Source organism: Culex pipiens, chromosome 3 (genome assembly GCF_016801865.2).
Source record: "Culex pipiens pallens isolate TS chromosome 3, TS_CPP_V2, whole genome shotgun sequence".
Classification (NCBI taxonomy): Eukaryota; Metazoa; Arthropoda; class Insecta; order Diptera; family Culicidae; genus Culex; species Culex pipiens.
Genome location: NC_068939.1, coordinates 24,019,216 through 24,037,144, shown reverse-complemented (window position 1 = coordinate 24,037,144; position 17,929 = coordinate 24,019,216). Strand labels below are relative to the sequence as shown.

The following is a 17,929-nucleotide window of genomic DNA, read 5'->3' as shown; positions in this document are numbered from 1 at the left end:
AGTGAAATTTTGATAAAGTGCACCGTTTCCATATTAAATCCATTTTTAGGTGACTTTTGTTTCAAAATAGTCGCAGTTTTACATTTTTTCAAATTAGTGCACATGTTTGCCTACTTTTGAAAAAAATATTTTTGAAAAGCTGAGAAAAGGGTGTAATATTGGATGTTTGGCCCTTTTGAAATGTTAGTCTCGATTTAAAATTTTGAAAATATTCATTTCGTAGAGATCGGAAAATTTCCTGATTGTTTCATATTTTAACATTGAAAATCGGACCATTAGTTGCTGAGATATCGACATTAGAAAATGGTGAGTTGTTTGTGTGAGACTTAGAAAACATCAATTTTCCTGTTTTTAAACCTTTGCATGGCAATATCTCAGCAACTAAGGGTCGTATCAACAAAAATGAAAAAAGCCAAATATAGAGAATTTTCTCAGCATTTCAAAATATATTTTTTGAAAGTGGGCAAACATGTGCACTAATTTAAAAAAATGAAAAACTGCGACTTTTTTCAAAAAAAGTCACCTAAAAATGGATTTAACTTGAAAACTGTGCAATTTATCAAAATTTCACTAATGTACTTTTCGATTGCAAATATGATTTTAAATCAAAAAATGAAATTAAAAAATTTTTGCGACCAATTTTTCGATTTTTTGAAAAAATTAGTATTGATTAAAAATTCATAACTCGGTCAAAGATTTTTTGCACAACCTGGAAATTTCTGAAAAGTTGGCATTTTATGTCCTCTAAAACATATCAAAAAATAAAAATAGTGTTTTTTTGCTAATCAAGTTTTAGTGACAAAAAGTTAAATAAAAAATCACAATTTTTTTACCGTGTATCATTTTTTTAGTGTAGTCCATATCCATACCTACAACTTTGCCGAAGACACCAAATCGATCAAAAAATGTCTTCAAAAGATACAGATTTGTGAATTTTCACAAATCATTTTTGTATGGACAGCTGCCAAATTTATATGGAAAGTTATATGGACAAACTAATGATGCAAAATGGCTTCTTTGGGCATACTGAAGGCACCAAAAAAGTTTCAGTCGGATTAAAAAATACAAAAAAAATCGAATGACCGAAATCTGAGAGAACTGCTCAAATAAAAAAGTGCAACTTTTGGTTTGGTTGAAAATAAGGGTGATTTTGAGCATCTAACTTTTCAGGAATATTTTTGGGATTTTTTTCGTCTTCTAGAAAGTTGTTAAGCTTACCAATCCAAGCAACTTTGTCGAAGACACCAACATTTTATCTCGTAATCTACGTCTTCTACGACCAAATTTATAGAAAGCATCTGAGTAAACCTTCAAAAATCAGTTTTTTTAACATGGCAATTCAGGGTTAAGTTTCAGAGGAACAGTGACAAACAAATATTTTAATTTTTGCCGAGTCAATTTAGACTTAAGGGTCAAAAGTTACAGCCATTTTAAGGTAAAAGAGATGAAAATTTAAAACTCAAATATCTCGAAAAGGCGCAAAAAGCCGACTTTCGTCTATAGAGAACACCTAAGTACTCTTAACTTTGACATAGTTTCCAGAACATCCATATTAAATGCTCATTGAAATGGTCTTTCAATTAGGTATCGAAGCTCTATGGAAGTGGTCACTAAATTTAAAAAGTTTCTATTATAAAGAAAAATGATAAAAAATAATAAATTCAACGAAAATGTGAAATCACAGTTTAATTTCAATACCTACAATATTTAGAAGGATTTAATAATTTGAAACCACGATACTTAAAATATTGTTATTGTTAGAAATAATTTCCAACCTTTCTAAAAATCTGGTTAAATTCTGTAAACCACATCGGATCTCCCTGCAAATTCTAAAAATTGAATTCAAACCAAATCATCATTTCTGGACATTATAGGTCAAGGGAAAGTTTGATAACACGATGCTCAAAGTTAAATGCACTTAAAATGGATTATTTCTTGAAATCATGAGACTACTTATTTTTTTTAAATATCTCCTTTAACTTAATTTTCACTAGCGAATTAGGATTCTTTCGTACTTTTTAGATGTTAAGAAGAACACAACTGAATCGAATTTAAAATTAAAATAAATTCACCAAAAAAATAGGATAAACAAAACATTTTTTTAGTAGAATTAAGGCCGATGCAAATATTTAAAAAAGTTTTTGTCCCTCGGCCCTGGCCGAGGTCAAGGGGGGGGGGCAAAAAAATAAAAAAAAAATAAAAATTTAAATAACAAGCCATAGTCTTCACATTTAAATGAAAAAAGTGTTTTAAAAGGCATTTTACACTAGTTCAGTTGTTTTGCAATCATTTGTTTTCAAAAAATCTAAAATCTGTCAAAAACAAAAATTGTATCGAAAAAAAAGATTTTGCATCGAAAATTTTCAAAAAATCTTAAGATTTTTTAATAAACCCAAACATGCTAAAAATGATTTTAAACGCAGGAGAATGTATTTTAATTTGATTTCAGCTGGTTGCACTTGAATTTTCATTGAAATTTTGAAGTTTATTGTAAATAGTAGTTTATGCAACAAGTTGCAAAAAGAGGATTTTTTCAGCACGAGTCGTACATTTATCCAACGAGGTTCACCGAGTTGGATAAATACGAAGAGTGCTGAAAAAATCAAGTTTTGCAACGAGTTCCATACAACATTTTTTGCAATTCCAAAAAACACACACTGAGTGAAATTTTATGTCAAATTTTCATGTATTTTGTCAATAAATCGTTTAAATAAAAAAAAATGTTGAAAAGTGTTACTTTTTGAAACAAGTGCTGAAAAGTTCAACTTTTCAGCACCCATTTGAGTGCTGAAAAGTAGAACTTTTCAGCATTTATTTTGAAAAGTGTTGCTATTCGATTCTGTTATGTTTGGTACAGAAAAGTAGGCTATTTCGTCGTTCAAGAATGACAGGAAAAGTAAGTAGTTTCACGACGGAATTGCAAAAAATATTTTTTTGCCCCCTGATTTTTCGGGCCAATTTTGAAGGGGGGGGGATGACAAAAACTTTTAAAAATATTTGTACCAGCCTAAGTTTTGTTTAACAATAAAACATTCGTTAGAAAAACAAATTTATCTTTATTTTCCCGCACGGTGTAGAGTGCATAATTGACAAAGGGAGCGCGTGGTCGTAAAAAAATATTCGGAGTGAAAAGTGATTTCTTTTGTGATTTTTAAAGCCCTTCCTATATTATCGTTGATCGGAAGGCACGGGTGGATTGTGTTTAAATTTTTCGAATAAGGTTTTATTTTTTTGCGGTGAAAAAGCCATTTCTTTATAATAAACGAAAGACGCACTGACAATTTGGATCGTTGAGTTAATAGTGGAGCAAAATAACTGTGTGTGAGTGATTTTGTGTGTTAACCAGAAAGACCGTCCCATAGCATCGTTGCTCGGAAAGCTCGCCGACGGGTCTGTTATGAAAGTCCTCCCCATAGCGTCGTAGCTCGGGAGGCATCGAAAAGCCAATACCTTATCCTACTAACCCAAAAACAAAATTAATCACGTGATGCTTGAAGGAGATGCTGTGGATTCAACGGTCTCAAGCGGTATCAACAAGTATATAGCGAAAAACTATGTGCTTGATGAGTCTGCAACTTCATCTATCGGACTAACATTGAACTGCAGGCTTCTTGGGAGGGCGCCGGTATTGACTAATAAAGTCGGGGTCTTCAGAGGTTAAACAGTGAACGGATGGTAAGCTCCCACTGATCATTTTTGATTCATTGTTTAACTTCAGCTGATCTGACAATAACGGAGTAGCAGCTCATTGGCAGTCAACCATGCTCATGCTCATGCTCATTTTCCCGCACGGTGTATTTTTCTAAGAACAATTCGACAAGTTTGATACTTGGCACCATGAAAAAAGGGCTCTTTCCCGACATTTTGCGGGGTCCGGCGAAATATTTCGTCGGGGGGTCTAGAGCAACTTTTTTTTTTGAAGATTTTTTTTCGATTTGATAGGATTTTTCTTCAGAAAAGTCGATAGAAATCGATGGGTTCATGTTTATATCCATCAAATTTCTTATGAGTGTGCCTCAAGAGACTCTAAATTACAAATTTGACCTTTTACAATTTTACCAGATTTCTAACTTTCTTTGAAATAACCCTAACATCCAAGCTGGAAACCTCAATATGACCAAATAAAAATCCTTTCTTTATACAATTTGTCATAAAAACACAGTTATAATAAAATACAAAAATAAGTTTGTTCTAGGAAACACATCGTGTCCCGTAGAGGTGAGCGAAAACGCTCAAAAAATTTGTGAAGATGCTTTTTTAAAGAAATGTGTGATTTTTTAATGTTTATTTCAAGAGCTTTTTTGAAAACCTATTCAAAAAAAACTCTGAGTTTATTGGACTTTTATAAATTATTTGAAATAGCTTAAAAACGAGAAAAAATCGCTTGACAACCATAGGTCTTGGCGTTCTCTGTGTCAAAATTACGTTTGAGCCTAAGCGTTGAATAATTGGATTGGGAAAGCATCCAAAATTAAATCTAGTATTTTGGAGAACTTGCAATTTATTTTACGTAATTGCGCTCATTTCTGATAAAATTAAAAATAGTGTGAATATTGTGTTGAAATCGAGAAAGTCTATAAATGCCAAGGTTTAATAGGGCAGCAGGATTTTTTTTTGTAAAATTTAATTTGCTATTCAAATGGTTTTTTGATAACATTTTCCAAGCTAAGAATTTTGAAATGCTCAAATTTGTATTCGGGTAATACTTTAATGTAGTTACTTCGAGTTTAATAGATACGACGAGTGTTGAAAAACTCAAGCTTTGCCACGAGTTCCATACAGCATTTTTGCAAATCCTGTAAACACCCTTTCAATGGAATTGTAAATCAAATGTCCATGTATTTAGTCAATCCACCGGTCAAATCAGAACAATATTGAAAAGTATCACTTTTTAAAACATGTAATGAAAAGTTCAAAAGTTATACTTTTCAGCATTTTTTTCAAAAAGTGTTTCTATTCGATTTTTGGTAAAGAAAGTGGGCTGTTTCGTCGGGAGCGGCCGTGGCTGGCTGGTTACGGTGTTCGCTTTGTAAGCGAATGGTCCTAGGTTCAATTCCCATCTGAAATGTAAATCTTGAAACTCTGAACATGAACGAAAAATCAAAGTCACTCGAGTCGGGGTTCGATCCCCCGTCCTTTGGATCGGTAAGCAAAAATGCTAACTTCTTGGCCATCGCGACTTGGTGAGCTATGACTGGAATTAAGAATACTGTTACTATATACGTGCTGGGTTCTGGTCCATTTGAATCCGATTGGTGCAAACGTTCTTCAGGGAGGGGCTTGTCGACTCAAGCTGAGGGACCTCGCGCTCGGCTAGCCAGCGTAGAAATGGGTCACCGAAGCTCGGCAGAGCTAACACCTTCCCAATGCCTATGCGAGTTATTTGCATGTATAGAATGTAGATCTAAAATACATGGAAACAACTCAATTTGTAAGAAGCGAACGCGTGGTCCCGTTTGGTTGGTTGCACACACACACACACGCACAGACACAGAAAAGTGGGCTGTTTCGTCATTTGAAAAAGACAACAAAAATAAGTACACTCAAACCCCGATGATTTGACACCAACTGTTGTCAAACGAACGGGGTCACTTTATAGTTTGACACCCCTTTTACAGGGAGTTTACACACACTATCAAATGTTTGTTTTGATAGTGTGCGTGAACGCCGTGTAAAAAGTGACAGTTCGTCACTTTTTAGTTTGATTTTGACCAACCTACGGAGTACAAACTTAAAAATTGTCAAACGAAAAAGTGACCAACCAATGTGGTTGAGTGTGGTTTCACGACGGAATAGCAAAAAAAATCAATTTCTATGATTTTATTTTTAATGAAATGTGAAAATGTTGTGCTTTATTAAGACCCTATTCTGAAAATTCATTGAAATAACAAAACATTGAAAAGGTTAGCAAAATGCATCAAGGTGGAGCGTGAATTTAAAAGGACAAAAGGGATTTTCCAAGCAGAGATATGGATTTATATTCTGTAAAAATTTAAAAATAATAAATCATTGGTTGAAAATAAAAAAAAAAATCATCTTGGAAGCTTCGAAAATTTAAAAAAATACAGCAATTTTCTTTGTGTTTCACATGCAGCCCGAAATACTACGACTAATTGCCAAAATGGGCCGCGAGGTTCGGCTTCCGTTTGTAATTTGTCGATCTCGATGATTTTGCAATCTTTTTGAAGCAATTTGTACGTTTTTCGTAGATCTACGAAACTTTTTTATTGATTTCAGAGAATCCAGCAACGTGTTTTTTTCAATCAAACTTCAATACGGATTTGTGGTCACGCTCCAAACTGTACCAAATGGAATAAATCCGACGTGAATCCGTTTAGCCAGTTCCGAGATAAATGATAGACGTTTTTTGTACAATCACGCAAAATGTTGCATTTCTTTCGGTAAATAAAATTAATTAAATCGATGGAGTAAGTTTCAAACTGTCAACTGTTTATTTATCAAGGTATAAAACTCTACAATCAATTTAAAATTAACGAAAACATTCTTCCTATAAAAATTTACAACTAAAAATAAATTCTCGCCAAATCCACACCGCATAAAATCAGCATTTCATTCCGCGAACACCACGCCGTCTGCGCCGTCCGTATCGATCCTGTAAGAACAAGACATTCAATTTGAGACTAATCCCGACCCAATTTTCAACTCTTCAAACTAACCCCCGTCGACTAGTTGAACACCACTCGAACCTGCTTCTCGTCCTTCTGTCGCGAACTGACGGTGTCCTTGGTAGTCCCCTTCTTGGTCACCACCGTGGAAGCGCCCTGACGCGCCGTCGCGCTCTGCTGCATCGTCACCGTCATCTTCCCGTTCAGCGTGCGCGGCATGATGACCTCCGACATCGAGGGGCTTCCCTTGGGCGTAACCGACGACGCCGACTGGGCCTCGCTAATCTTCAGATACTTGGCCGCCGTGTCCTTGACGTACCCGTCGCGGGGTTGAATCGGCGCCGCCGGAACGATCTTCACGGCGTTGGACGCCGGCGTCGAACAGATTGCATCCTTGGCGGTTCCTGCCGGAGGAAGCGCGGGAGCAGCGGGTTCTGCCGGTTTGCCCTTGATGCCCATCCACTCCGCAATGGACGAGGTGACCTTCGCGTAGATGCTGTCCTCGTGGCCGCCGGTGTTCTTCACCGAGAACTTGGCACTCTTGATCGACTTTTGCTCCATGGTGTCCTTTCCGCCGCCGCGAGCGTACTGACGCGAGCTGGCCTTCATGGTGTGTTCCTCGGTCAGAATCAGACTCACGTCGTCCGCACTTCGCGACAGCTGCCTGTTCAGCGTCTTCTTCTTGAACGCCGCCTTCGGCTGAGCTTTGGACATCGCTTTCATGGTCGCCTTCAGCTTGCGCTGCTTTTCTTCGCACTCTTGGCACTCGCCGGTCGTGGGGCACTTGTGGGCCATCGGGACCTTCTGTTTGAGGGCGGCCAAGCGGCGCTGCTCGGCAGCTTCGAGGCGCGCCTTGAGGTCCTTGTCGAACGCGCTCAGGCCCTTGGCGTAGTCGGTCTTCATCTTTTCGTACCGGGTTTGCACCGTTTGGCGGTCCTGTTCCGCCTTGGACAGGTTTAGCGCGTTCTTCGTGGACATTTTGGTGGGTATTTAAAAATAACTATTTCGACACAAAGACACAATTTTACAACAAATAGAACATTCAATAATTAAAAAAGACTTTTTATCTAGCACTCGATATCCTTTCTGCTCAACAGATAATGGAGAATGAGCAATGGAGTGCGGAATATAAAATGGTGATGTATGCCAGATTTAGTACAGGAGAAAGTGCTATAAAATTGCTTTTAGATATTTTTCGACCATCCAATGAATACAAATAAAACAGTACATAAATAGATTCAATTCACATTTAAGGTAGAAGGCAACTTTATGGAAGAATTTCAAATATTTTTTTTTTCAGGAGATGTTTTCTTGTTTTTCGCAAAGCAAAATGCATTGATATTCTTATGTTTTATAAACATTTTATTTATATTTTTTCAAAGGATTGGGAAAAAAGGATCTAAGAAATTGTAAATAAAAAATAAGGGTTAAATGACACTCAGGAGCATTTCTACAAATAAGTGATAAAAAAAACTATCTTTTCATGATTTCTGCACCAACATATCAGAGGGTATAGCGAGCGTATGACTTATGCGTTCTCTTCTTTTATCTAGTGCCTTCCAGCAAGAGCATTATCTTTCTATCACCGCTTATTCTTTCCACATTCACAAATTCTCGCAAAAGATTTTTTTGTTTTCTCCGAAAACCGCAATGAACGAGGCAGAGGAATTGAGAATCAAACATGCATTGACTTGATTTTTCTTTTTCGATTTCAAAAATTACGCAGAACGGGACTTGGTATGTGAACATTTTCTTCATAATCCATCAAAATGTTAGCATACTGGCCCGATCGAAGCATGCTGTTTTAAAAACATGTTTAAATCTGCCTGTTTTGTGGTGTGTGTGTCCTGTAAGTCAATGGAAACCATTTAGAATAACCGGATTGAAAAAAAGCTGCCAAAATTGAAGAGTTCAGAAAGGTATGTTAAAGACTTGATTTCCAACGCGAAACTGATTTGAGAATATATTTACTATGTGACTCATATTTGAACAATTTTCAGATGGGACAAACAAACATGCCGTAAATTTTCAAATTTCTGGAACAATGTGATAAATATTATTAGTGTAGCTAAAAGTAAACCATAACATTAAGTTATTCCAGCATCTAACTCAAAATCGACCAAAATGCATATGGGTCATTTATGCGAACATGGGCAGTTTAGGGGACATAAAATGTCAACTTTTCAGAAAATTCCAGAACGAACAAAACATTATTTTTTTCATTCAATGTTACGCCCTTTTAAAATGTTAGTCTTAACACTCAAACGCTCGGGTAGTCATTTGACCCCTATTTTTTTTTTCTTAGAAATCCCATAACTTTTGATAGAATTGACCAATTTGGATGCTTTCGGTTGCAAAAGATCCAGATTTGTCTATATTTTGAACTGCCAGATGGGGGACAAATGTGGTCCATTTTTACCGGAGATATTCCGGATTCTGTTGGGGTACCTCGGCCCTCCTATATGGGTATTTGGCCAATATAATAAAAACTTTTCAACAGAAAAAATTCGGAAATGATGCAAAACTACAAGGCATCATCCTAATACATCATCCTGCAAAATTAATTGACATGGTTAAGTCCTACGGGGCAGCGGAGCCGGTTCCAGTTGGGCAACAATTGACATCAGCTCAGTGGACCGTTTCCGGATAGAACCCGGAAGCATCCAAATTGGTCAATTCTATCAAAAGTTATGAGATTTTTAAGAAAAAAAAATAGTAGTCAAATGACTACCCGAGCGTTTGAGTGTTAATTAAAAAAATAAAAATATGATTTTTGAAAAGATCTGAAAATTTCACAAATGTTTCTTATTTAGCATTGAAAATCGGATCATTAGTTGCTGAGATATCGACATTAGAAAATCGTGGGTTGTTTGGGTGAGACTACACAGAAAAAAAATCATTGTAATATTACATCTGGGAAGGGGTAAATCTTTTATGTCAGAAAAAATGTGTAATTTTATCTCTAAAAATGTGTAATATTTCCACTTTTCTGGTGTAATGTCACTTTTTCAGTTTAAATTGAGGTAAAATTTAGAGTTTTCAATTTCCCGTCCCGGGAAAAAAATTCCCGGGATTTCCCGGAAAAAAATATTTTCCGTTTCCCGGGAAATTTGTAAATTTCCCGGGAATTCCCGAAATTCAAGCAGAAGCATACAATTTCTTAACTTTTTGGAACCAATATTTTGAAAATGCTCTGAAAAAAAATTATGGAAAAACTTATCATTATTTTGTTCAATTATATTCATCATTAAATTCATATATGTATCAGATTATCAGAAATTTTGATATCGACATTTATTTCTGATGATATTAATTTCTGAAGCAACTAAAAAAGGATCTTGCACAATGAAAATGATTTACTACAACATAGATATGATTTTTTACAGAATTACTGGTGTTATTTCGTTAAAAAAAAGTCAATTATAAACCTGAAAATCATATGGTATAATAAAACCATTTGAAAAAAACATTAAAAGACTACTTTGTATGGTGTGAGAGGTGTTAAAAAATGAAAAAAGTTATTTATTCAAAACTTGAAGTAAAAAGCTGTACCATTTTGTTCAAGAGCTGAAACCTGTATGACTTATTATAGATACGATATTTGTCATAAAAAACATAATTTCTGCATGTTTTTTTTAATTTTCAATATGGGTATTGGTAAAACCACACTCTCTGAAACAAGTTTAAAAGAATTGTGATTTTTGAGTATGGATTCATTTTACTCACTTGATAAAAAACTACTTCTCATTTAAAAATACCTGAGATACTTTTTGGATTTATTTTACTTGATTTATTGCAATTTAGAAAAAAAATATTCATTTTCTTGTAGCTGTTTGATTTCTTACATGCAGTCAAGCAGTTATTAGACACTTGCTTTAACCGTTAAAGTTGCAGTCCTTTACAATTTTTTGCATAATATTAATTTGAAACAAGTTCAGAAACAATTTTCAATATATTTAAAATTTCCCGGGAATTCCCGGGAAAATTGATTGAAAAATTTCCCGTTTCCCGGGAAATCAGTTACCCCGGGAAATTGGACGCTCTAGTAAAATTACATCATTAAAGAGGTAATATTCAGCCATCCAAAATTACACCTACCAAATTTACACCTTTTTTTTACTGTATACACAAAAAAATGTGTAAATTTGAAGGTATAATTTTGGAAAGTTGAATATTACCTCTTAAATGATGTAATTTTACCTCAATTTAGACTGAAAAGCGACAATACACCAGAAAAGATGTAAAATTACACATTAGGGTGGGTACGTTTTTAAAAAAGTTCTCGGATCAAGTTTTAGTATGGTTCCCCTTGTAGGGCATGCCCATAGGGACTTTCATGGCAAATATCAGCTCATTTGGTTGTAAACTGGCTGCGCGCATCAGGGTTAAACTTTACATGGGAATTACTATGGGAAATTGGAACTTTTTGTTCAAACGCTCCTACAGATCTGGGAAAATCATGCTCCAACTTCTGGTATGGTCAGGCCTATGGGGAATGATCTGGAGACACTTTTCCCGAAGAGAGCATATGGATTCGTTGTCCCTAACCTGGCGCATCGGCAATCAATCCGATGTCTCCGGAATCAACGGTTTTCCCTCAAAAAGCATCAAATTTTCCTTAGCATGCTATGAAAGCTTGATGAACACCGCGACGCCATACGTCAGGCAGCTACCACGTGGGTGAGAAACGGCTGGAATATTAAATTGCAAACCTTCTTTTAACTAGAAAATGATCATTTCGAGTAATCCTGATATTATTTAGTCGAATTCAGAATATTTGCATAGCAAATTTAGATTTTTTGCAAATATTTTAACCACGTGTTAGCTGCCTGACGTATGGCGTCGCGGTGTTCATCAAGCTTTCATAGCATGCTAAGGAAAATTTGATGCTTTTTCAGGGAAAACCGTTGATTCCGGAGACATCGGATTGTTTGCCGATGCGCCAGGTCTAGGGACAACGAATCCATATGCTCTCTTCGGGAAAAGTGTCTCCAGATCATTCCCAGGGTTGTTACGGAAAAGTCGAGAAAAAATCCGCGCCAGATCCGCGCCGACCCCTAAACCCAATCCGCGCGAAATCCGCGCCATATAAAAAAAATCGCGAAAAACATAGAAGAGAGTAACATAATGAATGAAATTTTAAACGAAAAAAAGAATAATACAGAAGGCATTTGGATCAGTACCGTTGATCAGTTGTGGATTCATATCCCACCTGTACCAAATGGAATCTTTTTTTGTCATTTCTGAAACAATATGAGCATTTTTTGCAACACTAATATCATTGCTTTAAAAACAAATTCAGGAAAAAAAAAATTAAATTCTGAATTTTAAAAAATTTAAAACCATAAAATAAATCACCAAATTATAAAATCTAGGGATTTAGTACTTGATAATTTTCGCCAAAACTTTACTCTGGAAATACGAAACACAAAATTTCTATTATTTTTTTCTCTAAATTTCTCTAAACTAAAATATAATTCTAAAAATGATCCTAACTAAGAAAATGGCAAAAAATAATAATTTAATAATTCAAAAATTTAATAATTTTATAATTTTATAATTTGATAATTTAATAATTTGATAATTTGATAATTTGATTATTTAATAATTTAATAATTTAATAATCTAATAATTTAATAATTTAATAATTTAATAATTTAATAATTTAATAATTTAATAATTTAATAATTTAATAATTTAATAATTTAATAATTTAATAATTTAATAATTTAATAATTTAATAATTTAATAATTTAATAATTTAATAATTTAATAATTGAATAATTGAATAATTTAATAATTTAATAATTTAATAATTTAATAATTTTATAATTTAATAATTTAATAATTTATTAATTTAATAATTTAATAATTTAATAATTTAATAATTTAATAATTTAATAATTTAATAATTTAATAATTTAATAATTTAATAATTTAATAATTTAATAATTTAATAATTTAATAATTTAATAATTTAATAATTTAATAATTTAATAATTTAGTAATTTAGTAATTTAGTAATTTAATAATTTATTAATTTAATAATTTAATAATTTAATAATTTAATAATTTAATAATTTAATAATTTAATAATTTAATAATTTAATAATTTAATAATTTAATAATTTTTAATTTAAAAATTCAATAATTTGATAACTTAAGAACTTTCTTAAAAAATTAAAAATTAACAAAAAAAATTAATTGTAATATTTTCGTATTTTTTCAATTCAATAATTCGTGTTTTGACAATTTCAAATTATGAATTCTATTTTTTTTTATTATTTGAATGTGTAAATTCTGAAATTTCAAATTGTTGAATTCTAGATTTCTTATTTTTTTAAATTTTAACATTACATTTCGCTTTTAGACGGAGATTTTAGCAGATTTCTAGATGGATTTCGTGTGATAATTGGGAGTAGAATCAATTCTACCTGAATCAGAATGGCAACAGAGTTTTTAATTTTTTCAATAAACGAAAAATTTAAAAATTTAAATTTTTATATTGAAAAAAACATCGAAAATCTAAAAAGTTTCATAGCTTCAAATTTTTAATATTCTGTAATTTTTTCGAATTTTGTTATCTATATATATAAAGTTGATAACGGAAAAACGGATCGGAGCGCTCTTTGTTGCGTTGGGTTCGTATAAGCCCAAGGAAGGTTTTTACGCTAATATATTGACACTTTGGCCACTCCGGAACCGATTCCGGAGCATCGGCAAATTGTATGGAAAAAGATGCGTAAAATCAAATTTTGATCACAGGAGGCTGAATAAACGAAAAAGTAAAAAAAAAAGTCAACAAACGAAAAAAGGCAGAACGAAGTCTGTCGGGTGAGCTTTGTTTTTTTTTTAAGAGTTGTAATGTGATGTTAAATTTATATAACAAATCTTAATACATTAAAAAAAATCGCTCCTTGAAGATTATTTCAAAGTTTCTTATTAAGAAAAAAAAACAATCAATAATTTTTAGAAGAAAACATTCTTCATTAACAACTTCTTAGAAATTGATGTTTTCGCACTAAACGAAAAAAAAAAATTATTTAATTCCTAATAATATTTTCCTTTGTAATTTGAAAGAAAATCTATCGTTCTCAATTATTTTGTTTATCAATATTACAATCCGCGCGAAATCCGCGCCTGAGCAAAATTAGCCAGCAAATCCGCGCCAGATCCGCGCGATACGCGCCATCCGCGCGATCCGCGCCGTCCGTAACAACCCTGCATTCCCCATAGGCCTGACCATACCAGAAGTTGGCACGTGATTTTCCCAGACCTGTAGAAGCGTTTGAACAAAAAGTTCCAATTTCCCATAGTAATTCCCATGTAAAGTTTAACCCTGATGCGCGCAGCCAGTTTACAACCAAATGAGCTGATATTTGGCATGAAAGTCCCTATGGGCATGCCCTACAAGGGGAACCATACTAAACCTTGATCCGAGAACTTTTTGAAAAACGTACCCACCCTATTACACATTTTTAGTGGTAGAATTACACATTTTTTTTCTGACATAAAAGATGTACCACTTCCCAGATGTAACATTACCATGATTTTTTTTTTCTGTGTAAGTCGTATCAACAAAGTTCAAAACAGAAAAATACCTATAGAGAATTTTCTCAGCCTTTCAAAAATATTTTTTCAAAGGTTGGCAAACATGAGCACTAATTTAAAAAAATGAATAACTGGGACTATTTTCAAAAAAGTTACCTAAAATGGCTTTAACTTGAAAACGGTGCACTTTATCATAATTTCACTACAGTATTTTTTGATTGCAAATTCGATTTTACATCAAAAATTAAAGTTGAAAAGTTGTATCGATTTTTTGAAAAAAAAAAAAAAATCAGTATTGATTCAAAAAATCATAACTCGGTCAAAGATGTTTTGCCCGTTCTGGAAATGTCTGAAAAGTTGACATTTGATGTCCCCTAAACGTATTAAAAAAAAGTGTTTTTTTGCAAATCAAGTTTTAGTAACAAGCAGTAAAACTTAAAACCACAAAAAAAAATTTACCGTGTGTCTTATCTGTTTGTTTGTTTGTAATTCTGAAAAAAAAACCCTGAAACTTTGCCAAAACACTTTTTCAAGGTATGTAGTGAAATTTATGTTTTTTTCTGCTTAATATTTTTGTATGGAAAGACCTTGTTTTTATATGATTTTTATGGAGCTGGTGCAAAATAGCTGTTTTTAGCAAACGTTTTAGTTTAGTTGCAAAAATAAAAGTTTAAAATTAAATAAGACTTCTTTGCAAAATTGCTAAGGACTGCACAACTTATTTCTTTTGTTTCTGTTCTAATTTTCTATCAGGCAGAAACATCTGTATGGATTCTCTCTATAATCAAACGGTAAAACTTCGTCCAAGAACTTTAACCTAACGCCAAACTAAAGTATAAACAAACATCAAAGGGCGATTTCCCAGTTCACTGCACTGAGCACTGCAGCAGCTTCGTCAACAGTCCGGTGCACCACCAAAGAAAGCAAAAGCTGTGCAGCAAATTTTTTTTTTTTTTTTTTTTTTTTTTGGGAGGGTGGTCCAGCCGCACATCGTTGATGTTGAAACCTCTAAACTGGGCCCTCGTCCTGTCACGTCCGTCAGTAGTCTTGTCGTACATTACAACTAGAATCAGATCTGCCAATGAATTAGTACACTTCGACCAAATAAACACTGACGCTGTATGGATCTGACTCTAGAATAAATGCACAGTTGTGTGTTATTCATAAGTCCAAAATGTTCAATTATTCATGTAAGTCCAAATATTCATTTGCTAACTACTTTGGATTGAAAATATAAATTTTAATCTAAAATCCTCTAAACTTAATATTCAAAACTAAACGTTCCTTTAACTGTTGCAGTACTACTTCTATCAAAAAACCATAAAAATTTGTGAACTGATATACAAATAGGATAGAAATCGCGATTTGAAAAAGAAATGACCATTTACGTCAAAAGATCCGTAGTTCCTCGATTCGCAACAATGGTCGATACAACCATAATCCGAAAACCGTTAGTTCAACAGATCAACGAATTTTGTCCGATATCATAACATTATTGATTGATCGAGACTCTATGGACAATTTGACATAAAAGAATGCCTAGTATTCTACATCAATCAAAGTTTATTGACAGCATTACTCTTACTTAACAATTGCAAATAACTTTAACATCATATTGATTTGGAAAGGATACAGGTTTATTTTAAATGCTAATGCTAAGCAACAAATCAATTGTACTATCCTGAAGACCCAACCTAAATCCCACATTGTGATAGTGAAAAAGTCACAGAAGCAGCGGTGTCTTGTGCAATTGTGATATTTTCACTATCGGAGAACTACCTAGTTCACGAAGACAGCTTATCGGTCAACGCTTAAGCCCTGGGGCTGCGACAAAGCGAGTTCTCGTAGCATGAAGTGGTGTCCATAGTGCTTATAAAAAAGAATATATACCCAAATTTTAACTAATGCACTAGGATCAAATCACGCCCCTTGACTTTACAAGGCCCAGGGAGCAAAAGCTGTGCAGCAAATTGTTTGCAAAAGAAACAAGGAGTGGCCACAATCTGCAGGGCTGCCACAAACCGATAAGACCCAATAAAAATCACAGAGATCATCATCGTCGTTATTATGTTGGCATCAAGATTAAAGCGACTTAAACCTTTTAAGCGATCCGACTCAAGCTCCATGCTCAGTGCTGCGTGAAAAGTAGGCCTTGATGCGTATGAAAACAAACACGACTTTTTTGCTCTCTGTGCAAGAAATCTCTCCTTTTGGCGAAAGGTTTACTGATCCGCGAGGACACAACTTGGCGAGACGACGGCGCGTGGATGTGGCCAGCGCAGGTGGAAAGGGTGGGAAAAAATTACGAAACGCCAATTAGGTGGCACAATCTAGGCTTGCAACAAAAAAAAAAATGTCACTTTTCTTCTTTTCAGGTCAAAATTCCGAATCTTCCGCGCTCCACAATCTCAGTTCGGGGACAATCTACTCACCTGTAGGCCCTTGGACAGTTGCTCGAAGCGCTGGGGGGACTGTTTCACCTCCTCCGTGATTTTCTCCTTGAGTTTTTTAAACATTTTTGGGCTGTGGTCACACGGACATCGGACTCCGCTCTAATGCTGGAACATTCCTCGGGAAAACACTAGCACTTCTTCTTTCACAAACCCAACCTGCTGGCGAAAGAATGTCCCGAACAAACACCCCCGCACGACGACGTGAACACGATACGCGCGGCAGAGGAGAGAAAAAAAACGGTTCTCCGCCGTACGGAACTTGGCCAAAATCTACGTGTAAAAATTTCTAACTTTTTCAACTTGCGAAAAGCAAAGTGACTGACTGATGACAAGGGATAAGTTACGCCCACCCCGTTGACGGTGCAGTGTTGGCGTAGCGCTGGGAGGTATCGCTGGTGTTTCGGGACAGTGGGATATTCGACGATTTATTTTATAAATAGGCAAACAAACATTTTAAAAGCATTTCGCCAAAAATGTAAAAGTCTCGTACATAGCTTGAAAGGAACGCCAAACTCTAAATCAAAAGAAACGCAGTGTTAATACTACAAGGATAACCATAATGACGAAGAACTTTAGATTATTGAATAGCACGTCCCGAGATGGATAAGATGTTTCATATTCAAGGCTGAGACCAGCTGAGACGCAGATCGGAAGGAACGCAAAACTCCACATCGGGATTTTTTTTAAAAGGTCCAATAAACCAAATTTCCAGTTTTTGCTTTTTGGGTGTTTTTGAAACCGCCTTGAGTCAGGAGTATTAAAAAACACACAAAAAGCAAAAACAGAAAATTTGGTTTATTGGACTTTAAAAAAATATATATTTATTTATTGCTATTTATTGCTAGTACCAACTAGCAACCTTTGGATCATGAGTCCCTTGCGCTGTCCGACTGATCCACACTGGCGGGAAATAAAGCAAACCAGAGTGAAAATAAACTTGATAATAATCATACAAATATCTATTTTCAAATATCTTTGAAATTTCAATAATAATCTTAAATTTTGGAATTCAGCAATACAATCAATTCAAAAATAAAAAATCGAAAATATGTAAAAACAAACATTTCAGAAATTGTAAATAACGAAAAAAATAAAAAAAAAATTTCAGCAATGCTTAATATCTGAAATTTGGTGTTTCAAAATAAAAGATATGTAGAATTGAATAATTATTTTAGTCTTAAAGCATTAAAAAAATCAAAAGCTCAAAAAATTTGAAATTTGTAACCTGAAAAATTTAAGACATTTCAAGTTGAAATTTCAAAAGTTTTTATAATCTCAAAAAAATACAAATTTATAAAT

At 34.0% G+C, this 17,929-nt stretch overlaps 2 protein-coding genes across 2 annotated transcripts in view; both read right to left on the bottom strand.

Annotated features, from left to right (window-relative positions):
• Window positions 1-16,839, bottom strand: part of LOC120420670 (myosin-11) — a 34,992-nt gene extending 18,153 nt beyond the window's left edge. Inside the window, exon 1 of the mRNA XM_039583768.2 lies at window positions 16,610-16,839. Coding sequence (XP_039439702.1) covers window positions 16,610-16,693 — 84 coding nt within the window. The 5' untranslated portion in view covers window positions 16,694-16,839. The remainder of the gene's footprint in view (window positions 1-16,609) is intronic.
• Window positions 6,430-7,748, bottom strand: LOC120420671 (uncharacterized). The gene is made up of 2 exons (XM_039583769.2): window positions 6,678-7,748; window positions 6,430-6,613 (listed from the first exon to the last, which is right to left on the bottom strand). Exon 1 carries the CDS (start codon window positions 7,602-7,604, stop codon window positions 6,687-6,689), a length of 918 nt encoding a protein of 305 aa, XP_039439703.1. The 5' UTR covers window positions 7,605-7,748; the 3' UTR covers window positions 6,430-6,613; window positions 6,678-6,686.
• Window positions 16,840-17,929: the final 1,090 nt, after the last annotated feature.

Coding starts and splice junctions, on each gene's coding strand:
- LOC120420671 (XM_039583769.2), bottom strand. CDS start 7,604: ATGTCCACGAAGAACGCGCTAAACCTGTCCAAGGCGGAACAGGACCGC.